Source organism: Orcinus orca, chromosome 21, assembly GCF_937001465.1.
Source record: "Orcinus orca chromosome 21, mOrcOrc1.1, whole genome shotgun sequence".
Lineage (NCBI taxonomy): Eukaryota > Metazoa > Chordata > Mammalia > Artiodactyla > Delphinidae > Orcinus > Orcinus orca.
The window spans coordinates 30,089,440-30,112,891 of record NC_064579.1 but is presented as its reverse complement, the minus strand read 5'-3'; the positions used below and the strand labels follow the sequence as shown (position 1 = coordinate 30,112,891).

General features: G+C 41.0%; 1 protein-coding gene across 2 annotated transcripts in view; it reads left to right on the top strand.

Annotated features, from left to right (window-relative positions):
• Nucleotides 1-803: 803 nt before the first annotated feature.
• The window catches only part of VEGFC (vascular endothelial growth factor C), a 79,754-nt gene continuing 57,105 nt past the window's right edge, over nucleotides 804-23,452 (top strand). The window contains exon 1 of one of the 2 annotated variants that reach the window (XM_004280922.3): nucleotides 804-1,113. In XM_004280922.3, the coding sequence (XP_004280970.1) occupies nucleotides 955-1,113 (159 nt within the window). In that variant the 5' untranslated portion in view covers nucleotides 804-954. Of the gene's footprint in view, nucleotides 1,114-1,387; nucleotides 1,700-23,452 lie in introns of those variants that run through there. The other variant, XM_033407810.2, reaches the window with a different exon arrangement.

Below are 23,452 nucleotides of genomic sequence, written 5' to 3'. Positions count from 1 at the left end.
GGCCTGCCCTCATTCGGCTGCCCCGGGCCCCCGCGTGGCCCAACGGGCGGGGGTTCCCGGGCCCCGGCGGGGTCTCCCCCCGGGGTTGACTTTCTCTCGCCCCTTCTGGAATCCGGGGCTCCTTCCACCCCTCGAGCGGGACTGCCAGGGCCGGGCTGCCGGGACTCGGACCGGAGCCCCTGGCTGCCGAGGACAAAGGGCGGGCTCGGTCCTCCCGAGCCACCTCCCGGCTACCGCGCCCACCGTGCCCGGCGCGGGGCCAGCGCCCCCGAGCCCCCAGCGCCCCGGGCCGCTTTCCGCGAGCGGGAGGGGGGAGGGGCGGGGGAGGGGCGGGGGGCGGCGCAACCCGGAGCGCGGGGAGCCGCTTCCGAGGAAAGGGCGAGGGGAGGGCGGCCGGGCTCGGCACGCTCCCTCCCTCGGCCGCTTTCTCTCACATAAGCGCAGGCAGAGGGCGCGTCAGCCATGCCCTGCCCCTGCGCCCGCCGCCGCGCAGCCCCGCGCCCCGCGCTCCCCGGCCTCGCCGCCGCTCCCGCCGCCCGGCCGCCCGGCTCGCCCCGCCGCGGGGAAGGGGAGGGCGGGGGCACGCGGGCTCCGGGGGCGCCGCAGGGCCCGAGCCTCGCGGGGCGTCTTGGTCTGCCCCCCTCGCTCCCCGAGGCGCGCGCCGAGCCGCCGAGCGGGGCGCCGTCCTCCCGCGCCCTCGCCTCAACTCGCCTCGCCTCGCGGGCCGCGGCCTCGGGCGCTCGGATGTCCGGTTTCCTGTGAGGCTCTGCCCTGACCCCGTCGCTTCGCGGGCGCTGGCCGGGAGAGCGGCTCGCAGCGTCGGGAGCGCCGAGCCCGGACCCGCTCCCGCCGCCGCGGCTCCGCGGGGTCCCCGGGCGGCCCTCGCGGACAGGGCCGAGCCGCGAGGCAGCCTCGCCGGGGCGCCCGGCCCCGCGCGCTCGCGGCCCGTCCACCATGCACTTGCTGGGCTTCTTCTCTCTGGCGTGTTCCCTGTTCGCCGCCGCGCTGCTCCAGGGTCCGCGCCGGGCGCCCGCCGCCGCCGCCGCCGCCGCCGCCGCCTTCGAGTCGGGACTCGGCTTCTCGGACGCGGAGCCGGACGCGGGCGAAGCCAAGGTGGGTGCGCGCCCGCGCGCTTTGGGGTCGAGCCGCGGGGGCTTCGGGGTCGAGCCGCGGGGGCTTCGGGTCGCTGAGGACCCGGAACGGGCGCAGAGGGCGGGTTCGTGTTTCACCTTGTGTGCCTGGGCTCCACAGTTACAGCGCTGAGGGTAGGGTTTCTGGGAGGAAGGTTTTCACGGAAAATAGGACAGCAAGTTAGGCGAGCGAAGGGTCCGGAAGGTGGCTGGTGACAGCGATCGTGCAGCCGCCGGAGGGCGGCCCCCGCCGGTGCGCCGAGCGCGCCTGGAACCCGGCGCGGGGAGAGCCCGAGTTCAAGCCGTCGGGAGGGCTCTGATCTAACCTGGCAGGTTAGCGGGACTCCAGCGGCTCCCGGGCTTGGGTGAGCAGCCCTCCGAGGCTTGCTTTCCTGGAGAATTCCTCCGATATGGCATTTAGTAACCGGGCTTGAGGGCCTCAGACTGCAGATTCACTCGGAGCAGTTGGTCGAGCTGGAGATGCAACAGGATCTCCCATCACCATCACGCATGGCTTTTCAACTTAGTAAACGCTGCGTTTCTGAAATTTGGTCGTCAGGTACTGAAAAGTAAGGTGGATTTCCTTGTTGGTTTTTTAAATGCGATGTTTAACTCTTTGCCTAAAAAATGTTGCCAGGAGACTGTTGAGACATTGGGATTTTCAAGTGTCGTATTGTATTGGTGCCCGCTTCTCCCTTGATCTCCTGAAAGAGTATCTATTTACCTTAAAAGTTCAGAACTGACCTAAGGATGGAGAGTATGCTTAGAAGAGTTCTTAAATTCCTGAAGAAGTTATATATTCCACAGAAGACTGGAAGTGTCGGTTCACACACTGGCAGTACCCCTGGCTGGAACTAGATTGCAGCACTTTATTTCACCTGACGGCAAGTGAAGGGCCAGGGGTGTGCAGTTGCCACCCTTGAGTGGACTTTATTGATTAGCATCTATCGAATGTGTGCAAATTAAATTGCCTTCCCGGTTTTATTTTGAAATACGCTGTAAGACTGAGAAGACTGAGTTTTGAAAAACCAAAATACCTTTGTGTTTAAGTTTTGGGAAAAAATTGAAATATTGGAATTTCAATTGTGGGATCAAGGGGGGAAAAAAACTATGAAGTAGAAACATATACATGAAAGTTAAGAAAAGAGCGCTCTATGTGCATTGTGAAATAATTTTCAACACAGATATTTACATTGGTGTAATTATTGCCCTGAGAAAGTCTTCCTATCCTCAAATGCCACAAAAATGTAACCTTAGACCCACTAACACTTCCTGTAATTTAAATGCCTTGGATTTCGTGGTATCGATTCACTTTGTTTCCTCCAACGATTTATTCGAAGTATGACTTAGGAAGGCAACTCCTCCCTATTGCCTATGTTAACTCACTTTGGTTTACGGCAAGAAAGCGTGAAATAGGTGAAATGAGCAGCCTGTCCGGATAAGCCCAGAGCCTGTGTGAGAGTCGCTGCCTGCTGGGTGGATCCTGAATGGATGGATGGGCCCGTGTGTGCCTATGTTTACGTCTGTGTGGCTAGAGGATAAAAGTTAATGTGTTTTTAGTTTTCAAAATTGTCTTCATTGGTGATGTAATGAGAGTTTCCCTTTGCCATGAGAATCTTTGTGCATTCTTGTTGGCTTTTCATATTTGACTGTCTCTTATATATTCTGTATGGTGAGTATGGGATGATAACTCTGTATGCGGTATGGACGCTTTTCCACACGTGACAGCACTTCGTTCTAAGGCTCTGAGTTCCACAGACCACAAGGCAGTGTGGCTCCCGCACCGAAGTGTTCCCCAGTGGTTGAGTAGCAGCCTGAGAGGGCATGTGTCATTAATGCCTGTGGCGAACTGCTGTGTCCTTGCCGGGAAAAGTCCAAGACACGTGGTCCAAAGACTCCATGTCTCTCCCTAGTGGACAAGACTAGTCCCTCATTTGGACATAAGCCCTGGACGGGCGCTGATTGTTAATTTTCTGTGCTTTACATAAACCCCAAGAAGAGATTAGAGGAAGGTTAATAGAAGATGCTAGATATACATAATCCCCAATAAATGCAGATTTTTGGTAATTTACGCTTCAGAAGTGTTTTTTAATATTAAAATAAAATAGAAAACAGCTCACAGGCTGTGAACCAATGTTAGCCATACCCTTCTTCACCTCATCCCCAAAGCCATACAGAAAATTGGAGGTAAAATCACAAATGGAAGCCAGATCTCCTTGTTTCTAGACCTATATTTACTGTTATTAGGTTCCTCTTTCTAATTATTCATGGTTGTAGACTTACTAAAAACTTCTGAAGTGTTTTTCCCAAGGATGTTAGTGCAAGCAAGTCAACATCAGAAAAGTAAGGCAAGCAAAGTATTGCCTAATTATATAATTAAAATTAACCACACATGATGGGGATAAAAGAGGAAATATTTAAAATTATCATCAAACTAAAGAAACCTGCAAAACCTAGAAAAAGCACTGGATTACTAACTACAATCATTTGCCAACGTGAGATTAGGTAGAGTTTTTTTTTTTTTTTCCTTACCTGAGAACAACCAGTTCACTGTGGTTGGTTGGAGTTGAGTGTGGTTTTAAGAGAAAGGTTGGTTTATGATTAACAAAAGGAGGAGTTACTTCATTACTTCATATCATGAAATATGCTTTTATTCCAAAAGGTGGGTTGGACTGGGAGTTTAAATACCTAGATCCTTACAGGTTGTTAGAGTAATAAATGCAAGGAGAGCATATCTTACATTGCAAATGCCTTTGTTAATAAAGATTGAACTCAACAAAAGAAAGCTTAAAGATTTACAATCTTGTGTCAATTAAGTGAATGATCAAAAAGATCAGGGCTTCCCTGGTGGCGCAGTGGTTGAGAGTCCGCCTGCCGATGCAGGGGACACGGGTTCGTGCCCCGGTCTGGGAAGATCCCACAGGCTGAGGAGCGGCTGGGCCCGCGAGCCAAGGCCGCTGAGCCTGCGCGTCCGGAGCCTGTGCTGCGCAACGGGAGAGGCCGCAACAGTGGGAGGCCCGTGTACCGCAAGGAAAAAAAAAAAAAAGATCAAATATTATTACATAGACAAATGTAACTTACCTAATTTTCTGTATTACATAAATAACTTTAAATATCCCTAAATTTATAGTTTAAATGCAAAAAACTAATTAGCTTAGTATTAACACTAGTTGCTTTAATGAGAATAGCTATTTTCAATTAACATAGTAAGAGTGCATATGGTTTATGGTGACTATCACAAAAAAAACTTCCTAATGATGGCAACTATTTTGTAACATGCCTTATTTTCTTTCTCATCATTTGTAATTCTGCACACTTTTGTATTTGTTTTATTTTTTTGTTTACTGTTTCAAAGTAATCAGTGGCAGTGTTTCTCAAAATACCATCTTTGTGCTAACTGCATCTGAACTCCCTACAGGTCTTTAATTTTTTATTTTTTCCTTACCTGAGAACAAGCAGTCTCTGGACTTGGGTCTAGGAACATACATTTTTAACTAGCATCCTAAGTCATTCTCATGCGCAGTGACAGTCTTACACTCAGTATCTCTGGTGTGTAACGATGACTAATTTCATTGGTTTTATCATATTCATTACATAGTTTTTGTGTTTGCAGGGTAATCTGTTAGGGATGGGGCATCTTAAAAGACAGAAGCCATTTTCCTCTCTTCAAGGAGCTTGCAACTCAGGTAGGAAAAATAAAGCCTGAAGCACAAAAATACTGTGAATTATTGGAAGAAGAGTACCAGAGCATTGTCTGTGTCCTCAGGTTTGGGCAAGAGAGTCATCCATGTGGCCTAGTTGGTCTGGGTGCCTTGACTTAGGGCAGAACTTGAGCTGTAACTTGGATAGGAATTTCCAGCAGATGACTACATCAAACATCCCTTTCAGGTCTTGGATGGAGTGAGGAAGTGAGAGGGCAAGTAGAAGTGTTTGATGGCAGCCGAGGGGTTATATAGAGTAACAGTGAAGACTCTTAAATAAGAATAAGCTTTCAAGGTGGATGGAGATCACAGTGTATATGGCCTGAATCAGTTTAAGGAATTTGAATACTCTGAGTCTTGCTGTGAGTCTTGGAGGGTTATTCATGATTTAAGCACCTGAAAGACATAGGTAGTAAGAAGGCTATCGGAAATCATTTATGGGATTGATTAGAGGTCCGACAGACTTCTGCTGGGGGCCTGATCTAGTTGAGAGGCAGCAGTAATAGTCTAGAAGGGAAGTGACAAATAGAGCAGAGTGAGGACAGTGGAGACAGAAGAAAGAGACGTTACAGAGGAAGAACCCATAGATCTGGTGACTGATTAATATGAAAAGTGAGGGAGTGGGAGAAATTAACCTTGGCATCAGTATTTTAACCATAGGAAAATGTTGGTCCTACTTGTAGGACTACGACACTACAGAGAATAGAAGAGACTGGTTTCCATTGATGTATGCTGGAAGCTAAAGGCATTATTCCGTAAGTCACTTAAGATTTTACTAGACTTAAGACTCTTTGGAGAAGTAAAATAAGCTTTACAAATTTACATCCCATAAAAGGAAAATAACTGTCTAGCATCAGTAGGACTTAAACTTTCAAGAACCGTTTGAGCTCTTGACAAGTATTATTACAATCCTGAAAGGAAAATTACCAGTGTGCATATCCTATTACCCTGCATTAGAAATGAGAAGGTAAATTTTATTCAAATAAAATAGGCCATAAATGTGGCTGTAATTCTTAATCATTTACTTGCAGCCTGCTCTGTGCTGCTTCTTGCTTCATGATATTTCTCTGATGTACTTCAGATACCCATACTTTTTCACAGTAACCAACCATCAATCTTGAGAAAAGAAGTTCAGTATTAGGGACATGTGAAATGTTTGTGAAAGTGGAAACCTTTGAACCCTCTCCCTCTCTTTACCTCACTCTGCATCAATTCATGTTAGAGGCTCTGAGTCTGACATAATTAGGTTATAACTGTAATGTCCTGAGTATCTGTAAGTTAATTTCATTTTGTTTTTCGCTACATCCCCCAGAGATGGATGTTATTATATTGTATTAAAGATGACACATCTAAGACTCAAGTGACTCAACCAGGAGCAAGAATAGAGCTTTTTTCTTTTTGAAAAACTTTTGCAGCATGTATTTTAGAAAAGCGTGGTAATGGGTTTGAGCCTTTGGGCTTTGCTAAAGAGACCCACTGTCCATACTCCCTTCCTCCTGTAAGCTGTAGCAGTGTGCAAGGGGGCAGAGAGAAGTATTGCTGTACAGCGAGGACCCCCTCATTACTTTTATTTCGGCCACATTCCCCACAATGGAACAATCTGAAAGAAACCTGGACTTTCTTCCAGGGTTCACCATATGGTGCCCTCTGATTAAAGATGGATCATAACTGGCCTAATCCATGGTACTGTTGTAAGAATGGCTGCAGAACTGGAGGCCTAAGCAGGCCTCCTGACGATAATTGAACAGTTTTTCTAAGTTGCAGTAATATAACTTCTGTGAAACATTGTGATCTTACTATGTCAAGTGACCTCTCAGGATTAATTGGATTTGGAAAGAACAGACTTTAGTTGCAGAGGCATGATACTTCCTCCAACGTCTAAACATTACCTTGTCCCCCCTTTCACCTGTTACATCATTCCTGGCGCATAAAAGCATTCTCTAAGTACTACACAGGCCTACTTTTTGTTGCAAAACACATATTTGTCACTTCAGATTTGTACAAGTTGTGAATTAAGGTATCATTAATTTTTCACATTAGAAATACTAGTGTAGCAGAGAACTTTAAACAATAAGAGGTAATAGTTCATTTGATTTATAATGTGACGCTAAAATTTACTGTAAATATTTTAGATTTGTCAGTGTAATCGTTTCTTCTGAAATTTACTCAGGCAGATTACTCAGGTGCTTCCAGCCCTCAACTGATTTACTGTTTTTTCAGAGTTCCTAGTTTAACTGTTGGAGAGAGAAGAAGTTGTGTTGATTTAATTCTCTTTATTGCGCATCCATGATAGAATCAAATAGGCGCCTTAAATTAAAATACCTTTTGCCGGTGGATTCTTACCCTTTCCTGGTACTGATAGCACCCTAGTAGCTATCAGATGTTAGAAGGGATTCCTGATGATTCCTTTTCTGCAATTCTGAAACCCCAAACCTCATTTTCGTAAATTATTTGGTGCTATACCTTGATCTGATCTGACATAAAGCTATTTATAGTCTTTATTTATCCTCTTAAGTTTGGATATATCTGAACTTCATTGAAGAAATAGTGATGTATTTATGAGATGCTGCCATAGACCTTGCTGGGGGTTGGGAGAGAATTTAAATGTATATGGACTGGGTTTCTTGAAAATTCTGGGATCTGAAGTTCATGCAATCCCCAGGGCTTATGGTAAGGGATTGGACTGGAGAGCTGTTCTTTTCCAAAGGACTTCCTTCCTCAGTCACCTGTTGCCTCAGTGACAGCCTGGAAGGGAAATTGAAGGACTCAAGAAGGAGGCCCTGTGGACACCCTTACCTCCATTTTACCCATTAGAACAAGATTTATGTACTTTTCACTCCAGATTCTCATAGTTAAATCTACTTCGATTCAGGGGCATTTTAATTAAGTCTCACTAGCGGCAGCTTCAGTTCTAAGCAGGAAATTACAATGCAGTGAGTGATACAAAAAAATGTAGAGTGAGTGATTCCTGTCTATGACAGGAATCAAGAAACTTACTCATTAAAAATACCAGAAATGAGTTCAACTATAAACGCAGACAGTATAAGGGATTTTTTTGGTAAGAGTCTCCTGCTTTACCACAAGTCGTTGGCTAGGCTTCTGGGGTATGCATGGGCAGTCATGGGAAAGATGGGGTGGTGTTGAGTCAGCTGTGAAAAACGGGTAGATGCCGGTTACAGAAGGGAGGGAGGGAGGGGTATTTCAGATATTGGAGTGTGAGAGCAGAGTACAGAGGCTAGTAATGCCACTGCGGTCAGGGGGTTTTTGGGCAACTGGGAGCAGACCCCTTTGGCTGGAGAGCCCAGAGCTTCGTGGGAAACAGAAGGGAATATTATGTATTACTGATTTTATTTTTAAAGGCATTTGCCATTTATTCAATGTTCTAAAGAAATAAGGTTATCTTCATAAGTGAATTTTCTGGACTCCCGAAAAGTTAGCAGTTTTAAGTATAAAAACTCAAATTTATCACATTGATTAAAGTATACTATACATAACTTCATTTTAATGACTCAGCTATAATGAAAACAAGAATTACTGCATTCTTCCATTGCCCTTTCTGCGACCATTATTTACCACCTCTGCTATGTGCAGTCACTTCTGCACGTTTTAAAAATTTATGTTTTCTTCTCTCTTTTGCCTCCTTTCCCCCAAGGCTTCTCCTTTACTTCTGTTCTTTGATGCTTGGGAGGTGTTTTTGTTTTTTATAGCTGTGACCCCACCATTAAAGAATTTTATTTCAGCCTCTGGTGATCTCACCAACTACTTCAAGAATAGCATTTGAAATGGGATTTGGTTGTATGTAACAAGAATCTAACTTCAGTGTCTTAAGCAAATTTGAGTTTATTTTTCGTGCCAGTGGAGTTAAGGGCTGGTGCCATGTGAAGCTCTCTTTGGCTATCAATGTCCCAGACTCTCCCACACATTCTCCCCCAAAGTTGCAACAAGACTAATTCCTCTCCAGCATTATGTCTGATTTCAAGGAAGGAGGAATTAGGAGACAGGAATCTGGTGCCTTAACAGGAAAGCAAAGGCTATCTTGAAATCTGTAGTAGATTTGCACTTATTCTTATTGGACAAAACTGTCTTTTGGCCATCCCTAGCTGCAAGAGAAGCTGAGAAATAAAGCACAGGCAACTTCGAACAAGATTGGAACTCCCTTTATGTGGAAGAAAAGGAGAATGGATTTTGAGTAGCCTGTGTTTGGTTTGTAACATTGTATCAATATGGTTTCTAATTTTGTTTTCTTTCTCCCACAGATTTCTCACTTTTTTCTCATGCTTGCAAACTTCGTGCCTTCCTTGTATACTCATGTGAAAGATTAATGTTATTGAAGGATTAAATTTTAAGTTATATGAATGTTATTATGTAAGACCTTTTGACTGTTCAAAAGATTTCAAGTTTAGTTTGGAGAGAGAGTTCTTACCTGAAACATTTGTAGAACATGAGAATTTAAACTTACTAATTTTGTTGTGTCAAAAGTAGGTGTAGTAACAGAAGGGGAAAACTTGGGAAAGCTAGTACCCTCGAAAAATATGCAAGTTATGTAGATTTCTGTGTAAGAAAAATCAATACCAAATCAAGCAAATATAACATTTTTAATTTAAACTTTTTAATATTGGTGTTGGTTTTCCTTTTACTCTGTATTTTGTGTGAGGTTGGAAAGAGAAAATTTTCTAATTTTACTTGACTTCTTTCTAATGGATTCATCTCCCTTGCTTAATGCTTAACTGTAATAGGACTTTCTTCAGCCAACATGCTCACTTTTTCCTGTCACTGAGCTGTAACTTTTGTGAGACGAATTTGGTGTTTGTGGAGACTTCCAGTGTCTGTGTGCAAAGTGAGGGACAACTATTGTCAGATCACAGGCTACTCTGATAACAGATAATCCTGACCTTACTGTGTTGATTTTCAGATCACCAGCTTGTGAGAATGGCAAAAAAAGTACGCATAAGAGGGAGATGGATGATTAAAATTTCTTCACACTACCAATAAAACACCAGGTACAGATTCAGCTGGGTTGTCCTCACAAAGGAAAAGCAGGGGTTACTTCTCCCAGGTGGAGTGTCCACGGTCTTACTACCAGATAGAAGAATCTTCACGTGTGTTCTGTGGTTTCTGCCTGCACCTCTTCACGTGTCTTATACATTTACTGAGAAGGAAAATGGGAAACGGAAGCTCATAAGCATGTACTCAGTGCATGTCTGATGCTCATGGAGCCCTTGGGCACAGTTCTCTGTTATTTCTTCATTACCTTTAATATTTTGCCATATTGATTTTGTTATTCAAATTTGTAAACCTATGTGTTAAACACATTTTTTTTTCCAGTACGCAGACCGTGTATCAAATGTAATGGGAATTTGACATGAAAAGACATTTCGAACAGAGAAGGAAATGACTATTATGAGTGTTTGAAGTTCAAGTACTTACCTTGTTTAATTTCCATAGATCATCATCTGATACACTAATAAGATTGGACCAGTTTATGTTATCTTAAACTTTTCCCCCTGCAACTGGATTATTTATCCTTAATGGTTTGAATTATTCTTCCTAATCTGCCTTAGGGGCAATTTTCATACGTGCTGATGTTTCAAAGTAGTCTCCATTAGAATTTAATTATTGGATGCCCAGCACTGATTCTTTTGTTTTTTAAGTGCATTTTCTTGAGAAAAGTTAAGTTTTGCACGTTCATTGGTGATTTGCACTTTCATGTGAATGAACGATGAGAGTGTGTTAGGGCAGAGGGAGAGAAGGAATGGGTATGTACCTAGAGGTCACGTCACAATCGGCTACTCTGAAGGTGGAGGGGAGGCAGAGGAGAAAGTGCTCGTCATTCAGAAAAGCCAGACCTTCGTGCGTGACAGCTGCCGTGGAATTCTCGTAACGGTTATTGAACTCTTTATCCTGATCACTTCAGACCAGCTTGGCAGGGTATTTGTTGCTCAAATAGGAGCTCAGTTAGTTTTTCAGGGGCAGTGGTCCAGAGGACACGATAATAGAAATACATAATTTCAAAGTTGAGTATATGTTAGATACTATTTTTATTCTCTGTTTGGCAAGTCTGCATTGAGAATTTATTCCACTCTGCTTCCTCAGGGAAATAGCCTATTCAGGTCGCTGGAAATAACATGTCAGGTTTGATAAGAGACTTCATATGTAGCCAACTAAACCTGCTAAATATATTTAGAAAATCATTCTAGTGACTAATATCTTAAAGTGTTTCCACAATAACAACGTTGGTAATGTTAGGATTTACCCTTTTGCGTTGGAAATGACTTGTCAAGTCTTCAGAGAGGCTTTATGAGCAGCCGAATATACTTGCTAAGTATATTTAGAAAGACTTTTACTAATATAAAGTTCTGTTTAACATAGCCTCTTCATTTTAAGCAGTCATACTGATTGAAATCATTAGGTAGCTGGGAAGAGAAGTTAACTTGGTTTTTGTTCGTTTAACGTTTCTAAATATTTTCCATCTACAATTGGAAGTTTCAATGTGTAGGGTTACCAGGAAATAGGATTTTCAGGGAATGCAGGGGCCCAGGTTTGATTCCCAGATAATTCAAGTATGCCTTCTTTAAATATTCCATTTTATTTTATTTTTAGAGTGCATAGGATAGTGGAAACAGCATGGACTTTGGGGTGGGAACTGTATTTGAATTTAGCACTGCACTTGGGAGGTGTATGATCTTAACACTTCTGAGTCAGTTTCTCAACTCTAAACTGGGGGAAAGAGTGTGTACCTTACAGCATTGTAAACTCACGTGAAACGCTGTCTCGCGTTAGCTACTGGTAAAACATTAGTTCTCCGTCGAGGGCCTGTCAAAGTCATTCAATGCATCAGTGGGATCCCCACTCTTGTCTTCAGAGTCCCTACCTGAGGTTTTTTGATTCAAGGTCCACAGATGGAATAAAGTTCACCTAAATATCCATTTATTAATGTAATATCTGCTAGCTCAATACATTTTAATAACATATGAATAACACATTGCTCTTTTCAGCATAGCTGTGACCTCCCCATTGCCAAAGCCCATGTACGACGGTTAGAACTCCTTGTTCTGTGCTCTTTTATGCAGTGGTCAGTCAGGTGTGGCCACAAGAGAGGCTCAAGAAAGCAAAGTCTGTCATACCCGGAGGAACGGGTCGCCAGGGGAGGTTTTGGTGAAGAGGCAGAAAGCAAGAGCGAGGGGGAAAGCTGAGACTACATACAGCCTTCCTTGGGGTTTCCCAGGGAAAGGCGAGGCAGGGCAGCTTGGACAGTTAGGAATTGGGGAGTTTGAATAATTTCAGTGGCACTAAGCTAGAGGGGCGGTCCATCGTTGCCTGGTACCTGGCCCTGGGATGGTTAAGGCAGAGGAACATTGCTTCCTGGAGTGTTTGGGCCAGAAGAGAAGGCCAGGCTCTGGATGGGTTAGTTTGTCTATCAAAGGCATGCTCCCAGCTGAGCGCTTCTAAGAACTGGCCAGCCTCAGAGCGGCAGTCTTTCCCCAACCAGAAAGGTGTTTAAATTTTGAGTTGTCAAAACATCAGAATATGCAGAAAATTTTAAATGTATACAGTGTGTCCTATTACTTGACTTGGCAACATTCGCAATAGTTGATCTTTCCTTTTCTTGATACGCTGTCTCTCTTGGTTTTCTTTGACTCAGTGGTTCTCTTTCTTGACCTCCACTGCTGGTTGTTTTTCTTCTAGAATTTTTAATATTGAAGTGCCCAGGGATTCCCCGCCGTGTCCTCTGTTCTTACTGACAACCACTCACTCCCTTGGTGGTGTAACCCAGTCCCATGGTAGTAAATAGCCCCCAAATTGGGTCTTCAGTCCAGCTCTCTCTTCTGAAGTTTAGAAGATATAACCAATTCACTCTTCCACTTCCTGTTTGGCATTTCCACACTTCTGATCTCCTCCACCCCTGGTGAAATTTGCTCTTTCCACAGCCTGCCCTAACTCAGTCAGGGTGACAAATTTCCTTAATTGGTCAAGTCACAATCCGTGGAGTCATCCTTGGCTTACTTCTTTCCTACCTCATATCCAAATTCATCAGGGAATCCAGTCCTGGTGGCTAAGCCTTCAAAGAATAATCGAACCACTTCTACACGTGGCTTCTGCCACTTCTCTCACCTGAGCCGCCATTGTCTCTCAGGGGATCACAGCATGGTCTGCCCACTAGTCCCACTGGGTCTACCCTCAGCCACCTCGTGGAGTATTCTCAACAGAGCAGACGCACTAACGCTTTTGCACTGTAAGTCATGTTACATCCGTCTCTTATTTAAGGCCTTAGAATAGCTCCCTATTTTACACAAACTAAAAGGCAAAATCTCTGCAAAGGAATAGCAGTCAGGGTCCTGCAAATGTTTTAGTTGAAAAGAACTTAATGAGTGGTCTGTTTTATAGAACTGTAGGTTTTTATGAAGCCCCCAGAGACCAGCAGTGGCGGGAAGTCCTAACCGTCCTATTCTTGCAGGGCCAGGATGAAGGGAATGGTGTTATCAACCCTGGAAATTGCGGGGCACCATGGCAGAGGGGCTGCCCAACAGGCTCTGGAACCGTGGAATGCACACACTTTCGTGTCTACGGCGAGGCAGGCAGGAAGTGAGGGGAATATATATCCCAACCTATTTTTTGTTCACGTCCTAGTCAAACACTCGGTTTTGTTAGCCTTTTCCATTTTAGCGATTCTGGTGGTTCCATAATGATTTTTCATTGTGGTTTTGTTTTGCCTTTCCAGAGTGACTAATGAGGCTGGAGATCTGCTTATAAGTTTTTTGCCCGTTTGAATATTCTCTTTTCTCAAATGCCTGTTTAAGTATTTTGCTCATTTTTTTCTTTGGCTATATATCTTTTTTAAATTGATTTTTTAGAATTTCTTTACATGATTTGGACCCCAGATTTTTGTAAGATACATACATGACACATATCTTCTTCCATCTCCTACTGGCCTTGTTTTTATTTTTTCGTTTTTGTTTTTTTCTTTTTTTAATGACTGGAACTTTTAAATTTTAATGTAGAGTGAGTGGTTCCCTCTTTTTCCTTAATGTAGAGTGGTGTTTCTTCTTTTTCCTTTATGGCTTTTCATATCTTGTTTAAGAAATCTTTGTCTATTCAGTGTCATGATGATAGTCTTATAGAAGCTTTATTGCTTTACCTTTCATGTTTAGATTTATAATCAACCTGGAATTGATATTTGTATAGGGAGGAGAGTATGAATCAGGATTGTTTCCACTTAGATGTCTAAGTATCTCAGTGTCTTTCCCACTGCTCTGCAGTGTTATTCTTGCCATCAGTGATCTCTCTATACGTATACAGTTTTTTTCTGGACTCCCTGTTTTATATTTCACTCTGCTTGTCTTGCATCAGTATCACACTGTCCTAAATTCTGTAGTTTCATAGAAAAACTTGATGCATGGCACAAATACTTCTGATTTGTCCTTTAATATCGCCTTGACAGTATATGGTGGGATTATTGCATTGAATCTAAAGATTGATTTGGGGAAAACTGGCATGTTAGCAATATTGAGCCGCCTTTTAGGTCTTTTAAAATTTCTCTCAAATAATATTAAAACATTTTAAGTTTTCCTTTTGCATAGAGGCCTTGCACGTCTTCCTTGTTGGTACCTAGGTATTTGACATTTCTGAAGCTATTGGAAAGGGATTTTTTTTTGTATTTTATTGTCTGTTTTTCTGGGTCAAGTATTCTAGGTCGGCATTTATTTTCTTTCCATACTCTAAAGATTTTTTCCATCATCTTCTGACCAATCTTATTATCACTTCTTTGAACAAGAAATGATTTTCATTGTCGGCTTTTAAGGTTTTTCTGTCTTGGATTTAAGTAGTTCTGTTACACTTTTAGGTGTAGCTTCCTTTGTATTTAATCTGCTCAGAGTTCATAGCAGTTCTTGAATTTATAGCTTGGGTTTTTTTTATTATTTTGAAAAATTCTAGACTATTATTTTTTCAAATATTTCTTCTGCCCTGCAGTCTCTATCCTTCAATTGAATGTATGTTAGCACTCTCCACTGTCCCCTCTGTGTTTCTGTGTCACTTTTCTGTGTTGTCTATGTCTGTTATGCTTTTTCTCTAGTTTTCTCTGAATGTTTTCTACCGATTTACATTCCAGTTCACTAGTCCTCTCTTTTGCCCTAATACTATCAGTCCAGTCTGTTGAGATCTATTTTTAGTTATTATATTTTGCAGTTCTCAAATTTCAATTTTTTTAATAAATTCAGTTTCTTTGCAAACATTCTTCATCTTGCCTTCCATTTTCTTAAACATACTAGTCACCATGTTTTACAATACCTGTTTCAATATCTGGCTCATCTGTGGTTTTATTTGTATTGTCTATTTTTTCTAGGTTTTTTTTTCCTCTTAGTCTTATTTGTAAGTATGGTTGAAATTTTTTATTGAGTGTCTCACATTGTATATGAAAAATTATAACTGTCAGAATTATGCTGTTTGGGTTTTTTGTTTGTTTGTTTTTCCAGAGAGGGTTTCCAGTATCCTCTGGTAGTCAGGTAAATTGGGGACAGATCACTCCAATTCAGTCAGAATGTGACTGAAGTCAGTCACAAGTCAGAGGCTTGTCTCCAGTCTTTGTGAAGGTCATTCTGCTCTGGTTTACCCACATTGCTAGGGAGTTGTCATTCAGAAGAACCATTTGAGAGCTTATGGGTTTATGCAGTCCTTCCTCCTTGGCAGGTCCTGAACTCCGATTTTGGTTTTCTCAGCACCGTGATACTGCTGAAAACGTCCTTGTGCTTTTCAGATTTTTGTGTGGTTACTTTGCTTCTTGCCCTGGGCGCTTCAGACATTAAGCCAAGTGCCTCAAGAGGAAAACCATAAGTGTCAGACTTGTGTCTCTTGTGTTACCTTCTCTCCAGGATCTGAGCCCCTCAAATCCTGACTACTGCAGCCTCAAACGTTAGTGTTTTACCTGTCCATCCAGAGTAGAAAGTGTGCCAGATAGATAGAATGCCAGAAGTCTCACCTTTTTCTTTTTTTCTTTTACCTCTTTGACCTTTTCCTGGACTCTCAGCCTCTTTCCCATCCATGGACTGGCGTATTACCCGAGGGAAAAAGTAGCCCTCAAAATGTCAGTTCACCTCTCTGAGTTTTTTTTTTCCTACCCAGGATCTCGGCCACTGAAGCCTGGGATGCCTCTACAGTTTTGTCTTCAAGTAGGTGTTGGCTGTGTTTAATTTTATCTCCTGTTTTCTAATTCTCAGCAGGAGCATTGTTTTGTCACAAGGTGCTCCATCATGGTTAGAAGTGGAATTCACTAAATAAGCCACATCTGAGTCATGATCGTGAGGTTAGCATGGCTTAGTGACTGAGGGAACAAAGCTTTTGGATAGGCTCATGGTTTAAATTCCACTTACTGTGTTTGAGATGCTTACCCACTGGAAGTTCAGTTTTATCTGTAATCAGAAAATCAGACTTTTTTCATAAGATTTTTGTGAGGATTAATGGGAAAAAATGCACATAAAGAATTTGTTGCCCAGGGTGAGTACAACTTGAGTGCTTATGTAATCTCTCATTTTTCTCTTTCACTTCATTTTTGGCTTCCTAAAAATGCTTACTTTCTTATTAGATCTTCACTATATATGGAGACACACACACACACACGCACACACGTGTATATATATATGTGTGTGTGTGTAGATAAGTAGATGGAAAGATAAATGGATGGATGCACTTTATCAGAAAGAATCTGTTCTACCAAACTGTCAGAAACGTAAGTAACTAATTTATAAGAGATTTTAGGATTGTCCTTAAGACCTGCTGACTCGAGGACTCATGTTCTGAGTCTGCCTCTCACCTCAGCTGTAGTGTGCAGATGCCAACCGCACAGCCATGAGCAGTTTAATCATAGATACAGGGTGAAATAGAAGATTTTCACTCCTCTCTGAGCGTGGCTGGCCCAAAGGCATGGCAAATTGCTTAGTCATAGTGAATAAATTTATGCTACATAAGGCTAATAAACAGGTCAGAGACAGCTGGGTCTACTACCTGTCACTTTCTAAACTTTCTCTGTCTCTGACCAGATTTTCTTCTCAGACAATGATTTCTTCCAATTCAGAATGAGTTCTAGTACTCTCTGTCATCTCATTTTACATTCCATGTCCTTCTTTCTCCCCGTGGATCTCTCCGACTGCCTATGAGGAGCCTATATGCACTTTGTCTTATTTTTGTGTCCCATAAGATACAAGTAACATAAGTGTTAAGTATATGTTTATTTTTCTAGTGTTACATGGGCTGTATATAATGTGCACGGGGGAGCAGATTGACCAAGGCAAAGAGTGTACACACACACACACACAGAGTAATTCATTATTGTCCTTGAGGCAATATTCAACAGTAGAAATCCTACAATCTTCATAAATCTGTGACAGTTTTGGGGGGATTTATTTGTTTTTTAGTTAGCACCTACAAAAACTGTATATTTGTTCTCCTGAAAACTCACATGTGCACATGTCACTAAAGAGTTTATATCAGCTGTTCTTATATTCACGGATATTAGGTTAAAGATACTTATATTAGAATGCCCACTGATATTTGAGGGAAAAGGTTTAGCAAGAAGAGGTAAATATATTTGCTTATCAATTGTATTATTTAATTTTCTAGCAAATTTAGGACAATTCCATAGAAGATCAGTAATCATAACACTTTTTAGTTTGTTTTGGATTGTCATTTGCTTTTATTAGATCAATAGCAGGAATCTACAGAATATTTTCACCTTAGGGAACGAATCACATTAAATTCCTGGGATCCCTGACCTTGCTCTTTGGGCTGGGCTTGCAGGGTTCCAGACTTCTTTACACTGACCTTGAGTGATTTTACCATGTGCAAACCACTGGTGCTGGTGCTGTGAGTAATAATAAGCTTAAATGACATCTTAACATTGATGCTGCTTGGAGCTGCCTCAATGTGGTGTGTGTTCAATTATTTAAAATATAATTCTTTGGTTTGGAATCAGCAGATTATTAATGAATGGCATGTTTCTGGGGAATAAATAGGACTTTTTGAAAGCCCATGCATGGGGAAAAAAATGGCCAGAGAAAGGGCTCTTTCTTCCATTCCGTGTTTCACACAGAAGCTTTAGGTTGTATGAGAAAACTTCTGGAATAAACTTGTGAAGTGTTGGATAAGAAAAGGAAACAGTAAAAGTTTGTTACAAAGTGGAATTCTTGTTACATCTCCTTGGTACCTGCTACCCTGGGGACCCTTTAGTATGTTGGCTTATAAATGTTTATTAAAAATGTATAGACAGTATAGCCTAAAAACATCAGAAGACATTTTCGCTAGACATAATTAAGTCAGATTAATCCTGCGAAGCACTGAAAGATGGTTTTGCCTGGAGACATTTTTTATTCTTTGGCAGTGACTGTTAGAGAAAAGCCCATTGCTTAGCAACCTAATTGAAATGTCTGCATACAATTGAATTAAAAATAGCTTTTATTTTAAATTATTTTCCTAAATATAGAAAAAATATAAGGGTCTTTATAGGTAATTTTTTTAAAGCAGAAATATATTAAAATAATTATCTGTAACATTACCATCAGAACCTGCCATGCTTTGCTCTATATATTCTCAAACTATATTCAGAGAAAATAAAGTCATGCTTAAAATATTATTTTATAGCCCACTTTTAAAGTATAATATTCACTATTATTCATATCCTGAACTATTCCTTAAGAATTTTAATGACTGCATTTCTACTTATGTTTTGTATCCTCCTTGCTGTTAACTATTCTCATTTTTCTCTGTAAATACAGTTATTTCTTTACATATTTTCTCTAGTAATTGGAGAGGTATGCCTTCTTCAGTGATATTCCTGTTTACCTTTTAAGGTTTAAAAAATACCTTAATCTGTTTTACTCTGACAATACCAGTAGTAAAATTTATTTCTCTGGCAAAGAGATATAAAACATTTGCTGCATCCATCCTCTCCAAAAAAGCATGTCTAGTTTTGGTGATGTAATTGGAGAATCAAGACATATTATTTTAATATCTTATTATATTTTACATTTATCTCTTCTTCATGAAAAATTGAATAAGTGTTTACAACCACATTGCACATGTATTTCATGCACATGTAATTTACAGCCATGCAACCCCATATAATTTACATTCACATGTAATTTACATGTCGGTGCTTTTTACAACCATATTGTACATGTATTTACAACTACCTTGAGATGTATGTAAACCCAGATCCCTGTGAAATGATTTCCGAGCTCACTATCAGTTATTTTATAATGTAAGTGCTTTATTTTGATTTAGTTTTGAGTCAGCTGAATGATGTCTTTTAAACAAATGCCAGGAAAAAGTGTGGGAGTCTATGGATTATATTCCTATACATATGAGGATATCATTTCGTTCTGCTTTATTCACACATTAATGGCAAAATCCTAGGCAGTAGAATTCATAGCACACAGTATCCCCTACTTCATCCACCCCCCTACCCCCAACTACAAGAACAAACTCTATAAACGTTCTTTAATTGCTCTTTGGCATTTATGTTATGGAAGAGAAATACAAGATATCAATAGAATTTTACCTGTGTCATTATTCTATTTCCAGGTTTGGGGGGATTCTTTTTATTTATTTTTATTTGTTTATATATTACAGAAAGCTTTTCTTATCCTTAGAGTTTAAATATTTCATTGGGATGTGTCTGCATATTATTCAGTTCTCACAAATTGTGACTGGCGCTCAGACTGGTTCTGCCACAAAGCTTTCATGCACTTGGAGCTATTGTTGATGATACCATTATTTTCTTTAATATTAGTCCCTCAGATGATGCTTCTTCTCTAGCTCCTCTTCTTTTCTATGGAATTCCAGTTTCCTGTATTGATTATCCTGGAATTGTTTTGAAATTTTATAATTTTTCTTGTTTTTATAATTTTACCACTTTCCTCTGAATTCTGAAAGAATCTGCAAGGATTATCTTTTAATTCACTGATTTTTTTGTCACAGAGTGCCCCTTTAGCAATTTTGAATTAAGTAGTTTGATGCTTATCTTAATTTCAGCTTTCCTCATTTAAGGGGTTTTTGGGCCCTTTTTTGTGGACACAGTGTGATATTTTGAAATAATCTCCTATGTTATACAGTTTTATAAAAAGTCATTTATTCTAATTTTCAAGGTGAATTTTTTGAAGCTGTTTTATACTTTCACAGCTGACCATTTTTCTCTGATCTCCGGCCTTATAAATGAATGAAAATTACCGCATAGTAGAAGTTGAGGAGGGTTTTGTTAGAGGATATATGAGTTCCTGTTAAATAGAATATTTTAGGTCCAAAAATATAGCTGTAAGAGTTTTGAATTCTTTCAGCTTCTGTCCCTTTTTTAATGCAATTAAAACTCCCTCTATACTTACATTCAATGAGAATCTTGGAGGAATGGGGTTAGAAATATGCACTCAAGTCACCATTTAGATTGTAAAGTGAAAATAAAGCAAACAAACCCAGATATCTTCATGTATGAACTGTTTCAATATGCTTCACTCATTTTAAAATAATGTTCAAAGTATCCTAATGGTTAGATTTTTCTACAAGTGTCTTTTATTTCCCCCGCTCTCTTAAATGAATTGGTTCAGCCCCCAAATACCAGGTGTAAGAAGTCTTTCCAAAAGGAGGCATATTAAATTTAATTTCTAAATATAAATTGAGGAATATTTATCCTGACAATTCTAAATTTCAATGAACAGTATAGTTACTGAGTTTTTACTTTGATGAGACATTATTTTAGCTTTTTCTGTGTTTATGAATTTTTACAATTCAGTTGTGACTTTTTACTGGTTCTCCCTTTCACGAAGGTAGATAATTTTCATAACACTGAAAATTGTCCTTCCAGTGGGAGTTTCTTAGTGTTTTGGAAAGTCCCCTAATCGTATCAACAGGAAACTCTTCTAGTGCATTTAAAATACAATTCAGTAACAATGGACCTGAAGATGAGTTACCTTGGCTCTGCTATCACTGGGTTTGGATGACAGTGGGATGAGCTTACAAAGGCTGGGGTAGCACTCAGAAAACGCCAGTCAAGACTAATACATGGAAGAACCAGGGCCTCTTCTAGGGATGGCCATGGGATAGTGCCAAGACATATGATACATAGTTGCAGATTTATGAAATACAGGCAATGTCCTGGAAAATTATGCTTTCACTTGTATAGAGTTTTCTTATATAACTATGAACATGTGTGTATCAGTGGCATCGTGTTACTTCTGAGTGTCTTAATTTGGGCTTCCATAGAAGTAGATTTTAAGATGGGGATTTGAGGCAAGGAGTTTATTTGGGAGATGATCCCAGGGTACACTGATAAGGAAATGATAAGAAAAGACGGGATAGGAGAGGACCCAGTAAATGGCCCATAATCGAGAAAGCTACCACTGTGAGTATCTGGAGTTTAATTCCACTGCGGAACTCTGGGAATCAGCATAGAACCAGCACCTCAGTGTGTGGTGATCTACTCCAGCAGCAATGGGAAAATCATGGGCTACCTAATCAAACACATAGCTGCTTCTGTCACTTCGAGTAAAGAAAACGTTGACCAGCATTTTAAAAATCATATCGATTTCCAAATATATATGTGGTGATAAATGCTGTGTTTTGAACATTGTAAAGAATTTGGAATTTGAGAAAACAGAACTGGTTTGGAATTCTGCCTAATTACTCTCTATTTGATCTCAGTTAACATTTAATTTCTCTTCGCTTTAAGTTCATCATCTGGAAACTAGTGACAATAATAATCTTGCCTCTCTCAGGAGTTTGTTGTAAGAATCAATTTAGGCAATTGACATGAAAGTACATTCTAGACTACAAAATAGTACGTGCAGTCTTTTTTTTTTTTTTTTGCGGTACGCGGGCCTCTCACTGTTGTGGCCTCTCCCGTTGCGGAGCACAGGCTCCGGACGCGCAGGCTCAGCGGCCATGGCTCACGGGCCCAGCCGCTCCGCGGCATGTGGGATCTTCCTGGACCGGGGCGCGAACCCGTGTCCCCTGCATCGGCAGGCGGACTCTCAACCACTGCGCCGCCAGAGAAGCCCAGTCTTTTTTTTTTAAACATCTTTATTGGAGTATAATTGCTTTACAATGGTGTGTTAGTTGCTGCTTTATAACAAAGTGAATCAGCTATAAATATACGTATATCCCCATATCTTCTCCCTCCTGCGTCTCCCTCCCACTCTCCCTATCCCACCCCTCTAGGTGGTCACAAACCACCGAGCTGATCTCCCCGTGCTATGCGGCCGCTTCCCACTAGCTATCTGTTTTACATTTGGTAGTGTGTATATGTCCATGCCACTCTGTCACTTCGTCCCAGCTTACCCTTCCCCCTCCCCACGTCCTCAAGTCCATTCTCTACATCTGCGTCTTTATTCCTGTCCTGCCCCTAGGTTCTTCATAACCATTGTTTTTTAGATTCCATATATATGTGTTAGCATACGGTATTTGTTTTTCTCTTTCTGACTTACTTCACTCTGTATGACAGACTCTAGGTCCATCCACCTCACTACAAATAACTCAGATTTCGTTTCTTTTTATGGCTGAGTAATATTCCATTGTATATATGTGCCACATCTTCTTTATCCATTCATCTGTTGATGGACACTTAGGTTGGTTCCATGTCCTGGCTATTGTAAATAGAGCTGCAATGAACATTTTGGTACATGACTCTTTTTGAATTATGGTTTTCTCAGGGTATATGCCCAGTAGTGGGATTGCTGGGTCATATGGTAGTTCTATTTTTAGTTTTTTAAGGGACCTCCATACTGTTCTCCATAGTAGCTATATCAATTTACATTCCCACCAACAGTGCAAGAGGGTTCCCTTTTCTCCACACATTCTCCAGCATTTATTGTTTGTAGATTTTTTGATGATGGCTATTCTGACTGGTGTGAGGTGATACCTCATTGTGGTTTTGATTTGCATTTTTCTAATGATTAGTGATGTTGAGCATCCTTTCATGTGTTTGTTGGCAATCTGTATATCTTCTTTGTAGAAATGTCTATTTAGATCTTCTTCCCATTTTTGGATTGGGCTGTTTGTTTTTTGATATTGAGCTGCATGAGCTGCTTGTAAATTTTGGAGATTAATCCTTTGTCAGTTGTGTCATTTGCAAATAGTTTCTCCCATTCTGAGGGTTGTCTTTTCGTCTTGTTTATGGTTTCCTTTGCTGTGCAAAAGCTTTGAAGTTTCATTAGGTCCCATTTGTTTATTTTTGTTTTTATTTCGATTTCTCTGGGAGGTGGGTCAAAAAGGATCTTGCAGTGATGTATGTCATAGAGTGTTCTGCCTATGTTTTCCTCTAAGAGTTTGATAGTGTCTGGCCTTACATTTAGGTCTTCAATCCATTTTGAGTTTATTTTTGTGTATGGTGTTAGGGAGTGTTCTAATTTCATTCTTTTACATGTACCTGTCCAGTTTTTCCACGATCACTTATTGAAGAGGCTGTCTTTTTTCTATTGTATGCTCTTGCCTCCTTTATCAAAAATAAGGTGACCTTATGTGCGTGGGTTTATCAGTACAGGCAGTCTTAATTGGCTTTGTTAGCAAATGGTAGTGCCAAAGAGTTAATCTCAGAAATCAAAAATGCAAAAGATATGTTAAGCCACATAATTTTAGTCAATTTAC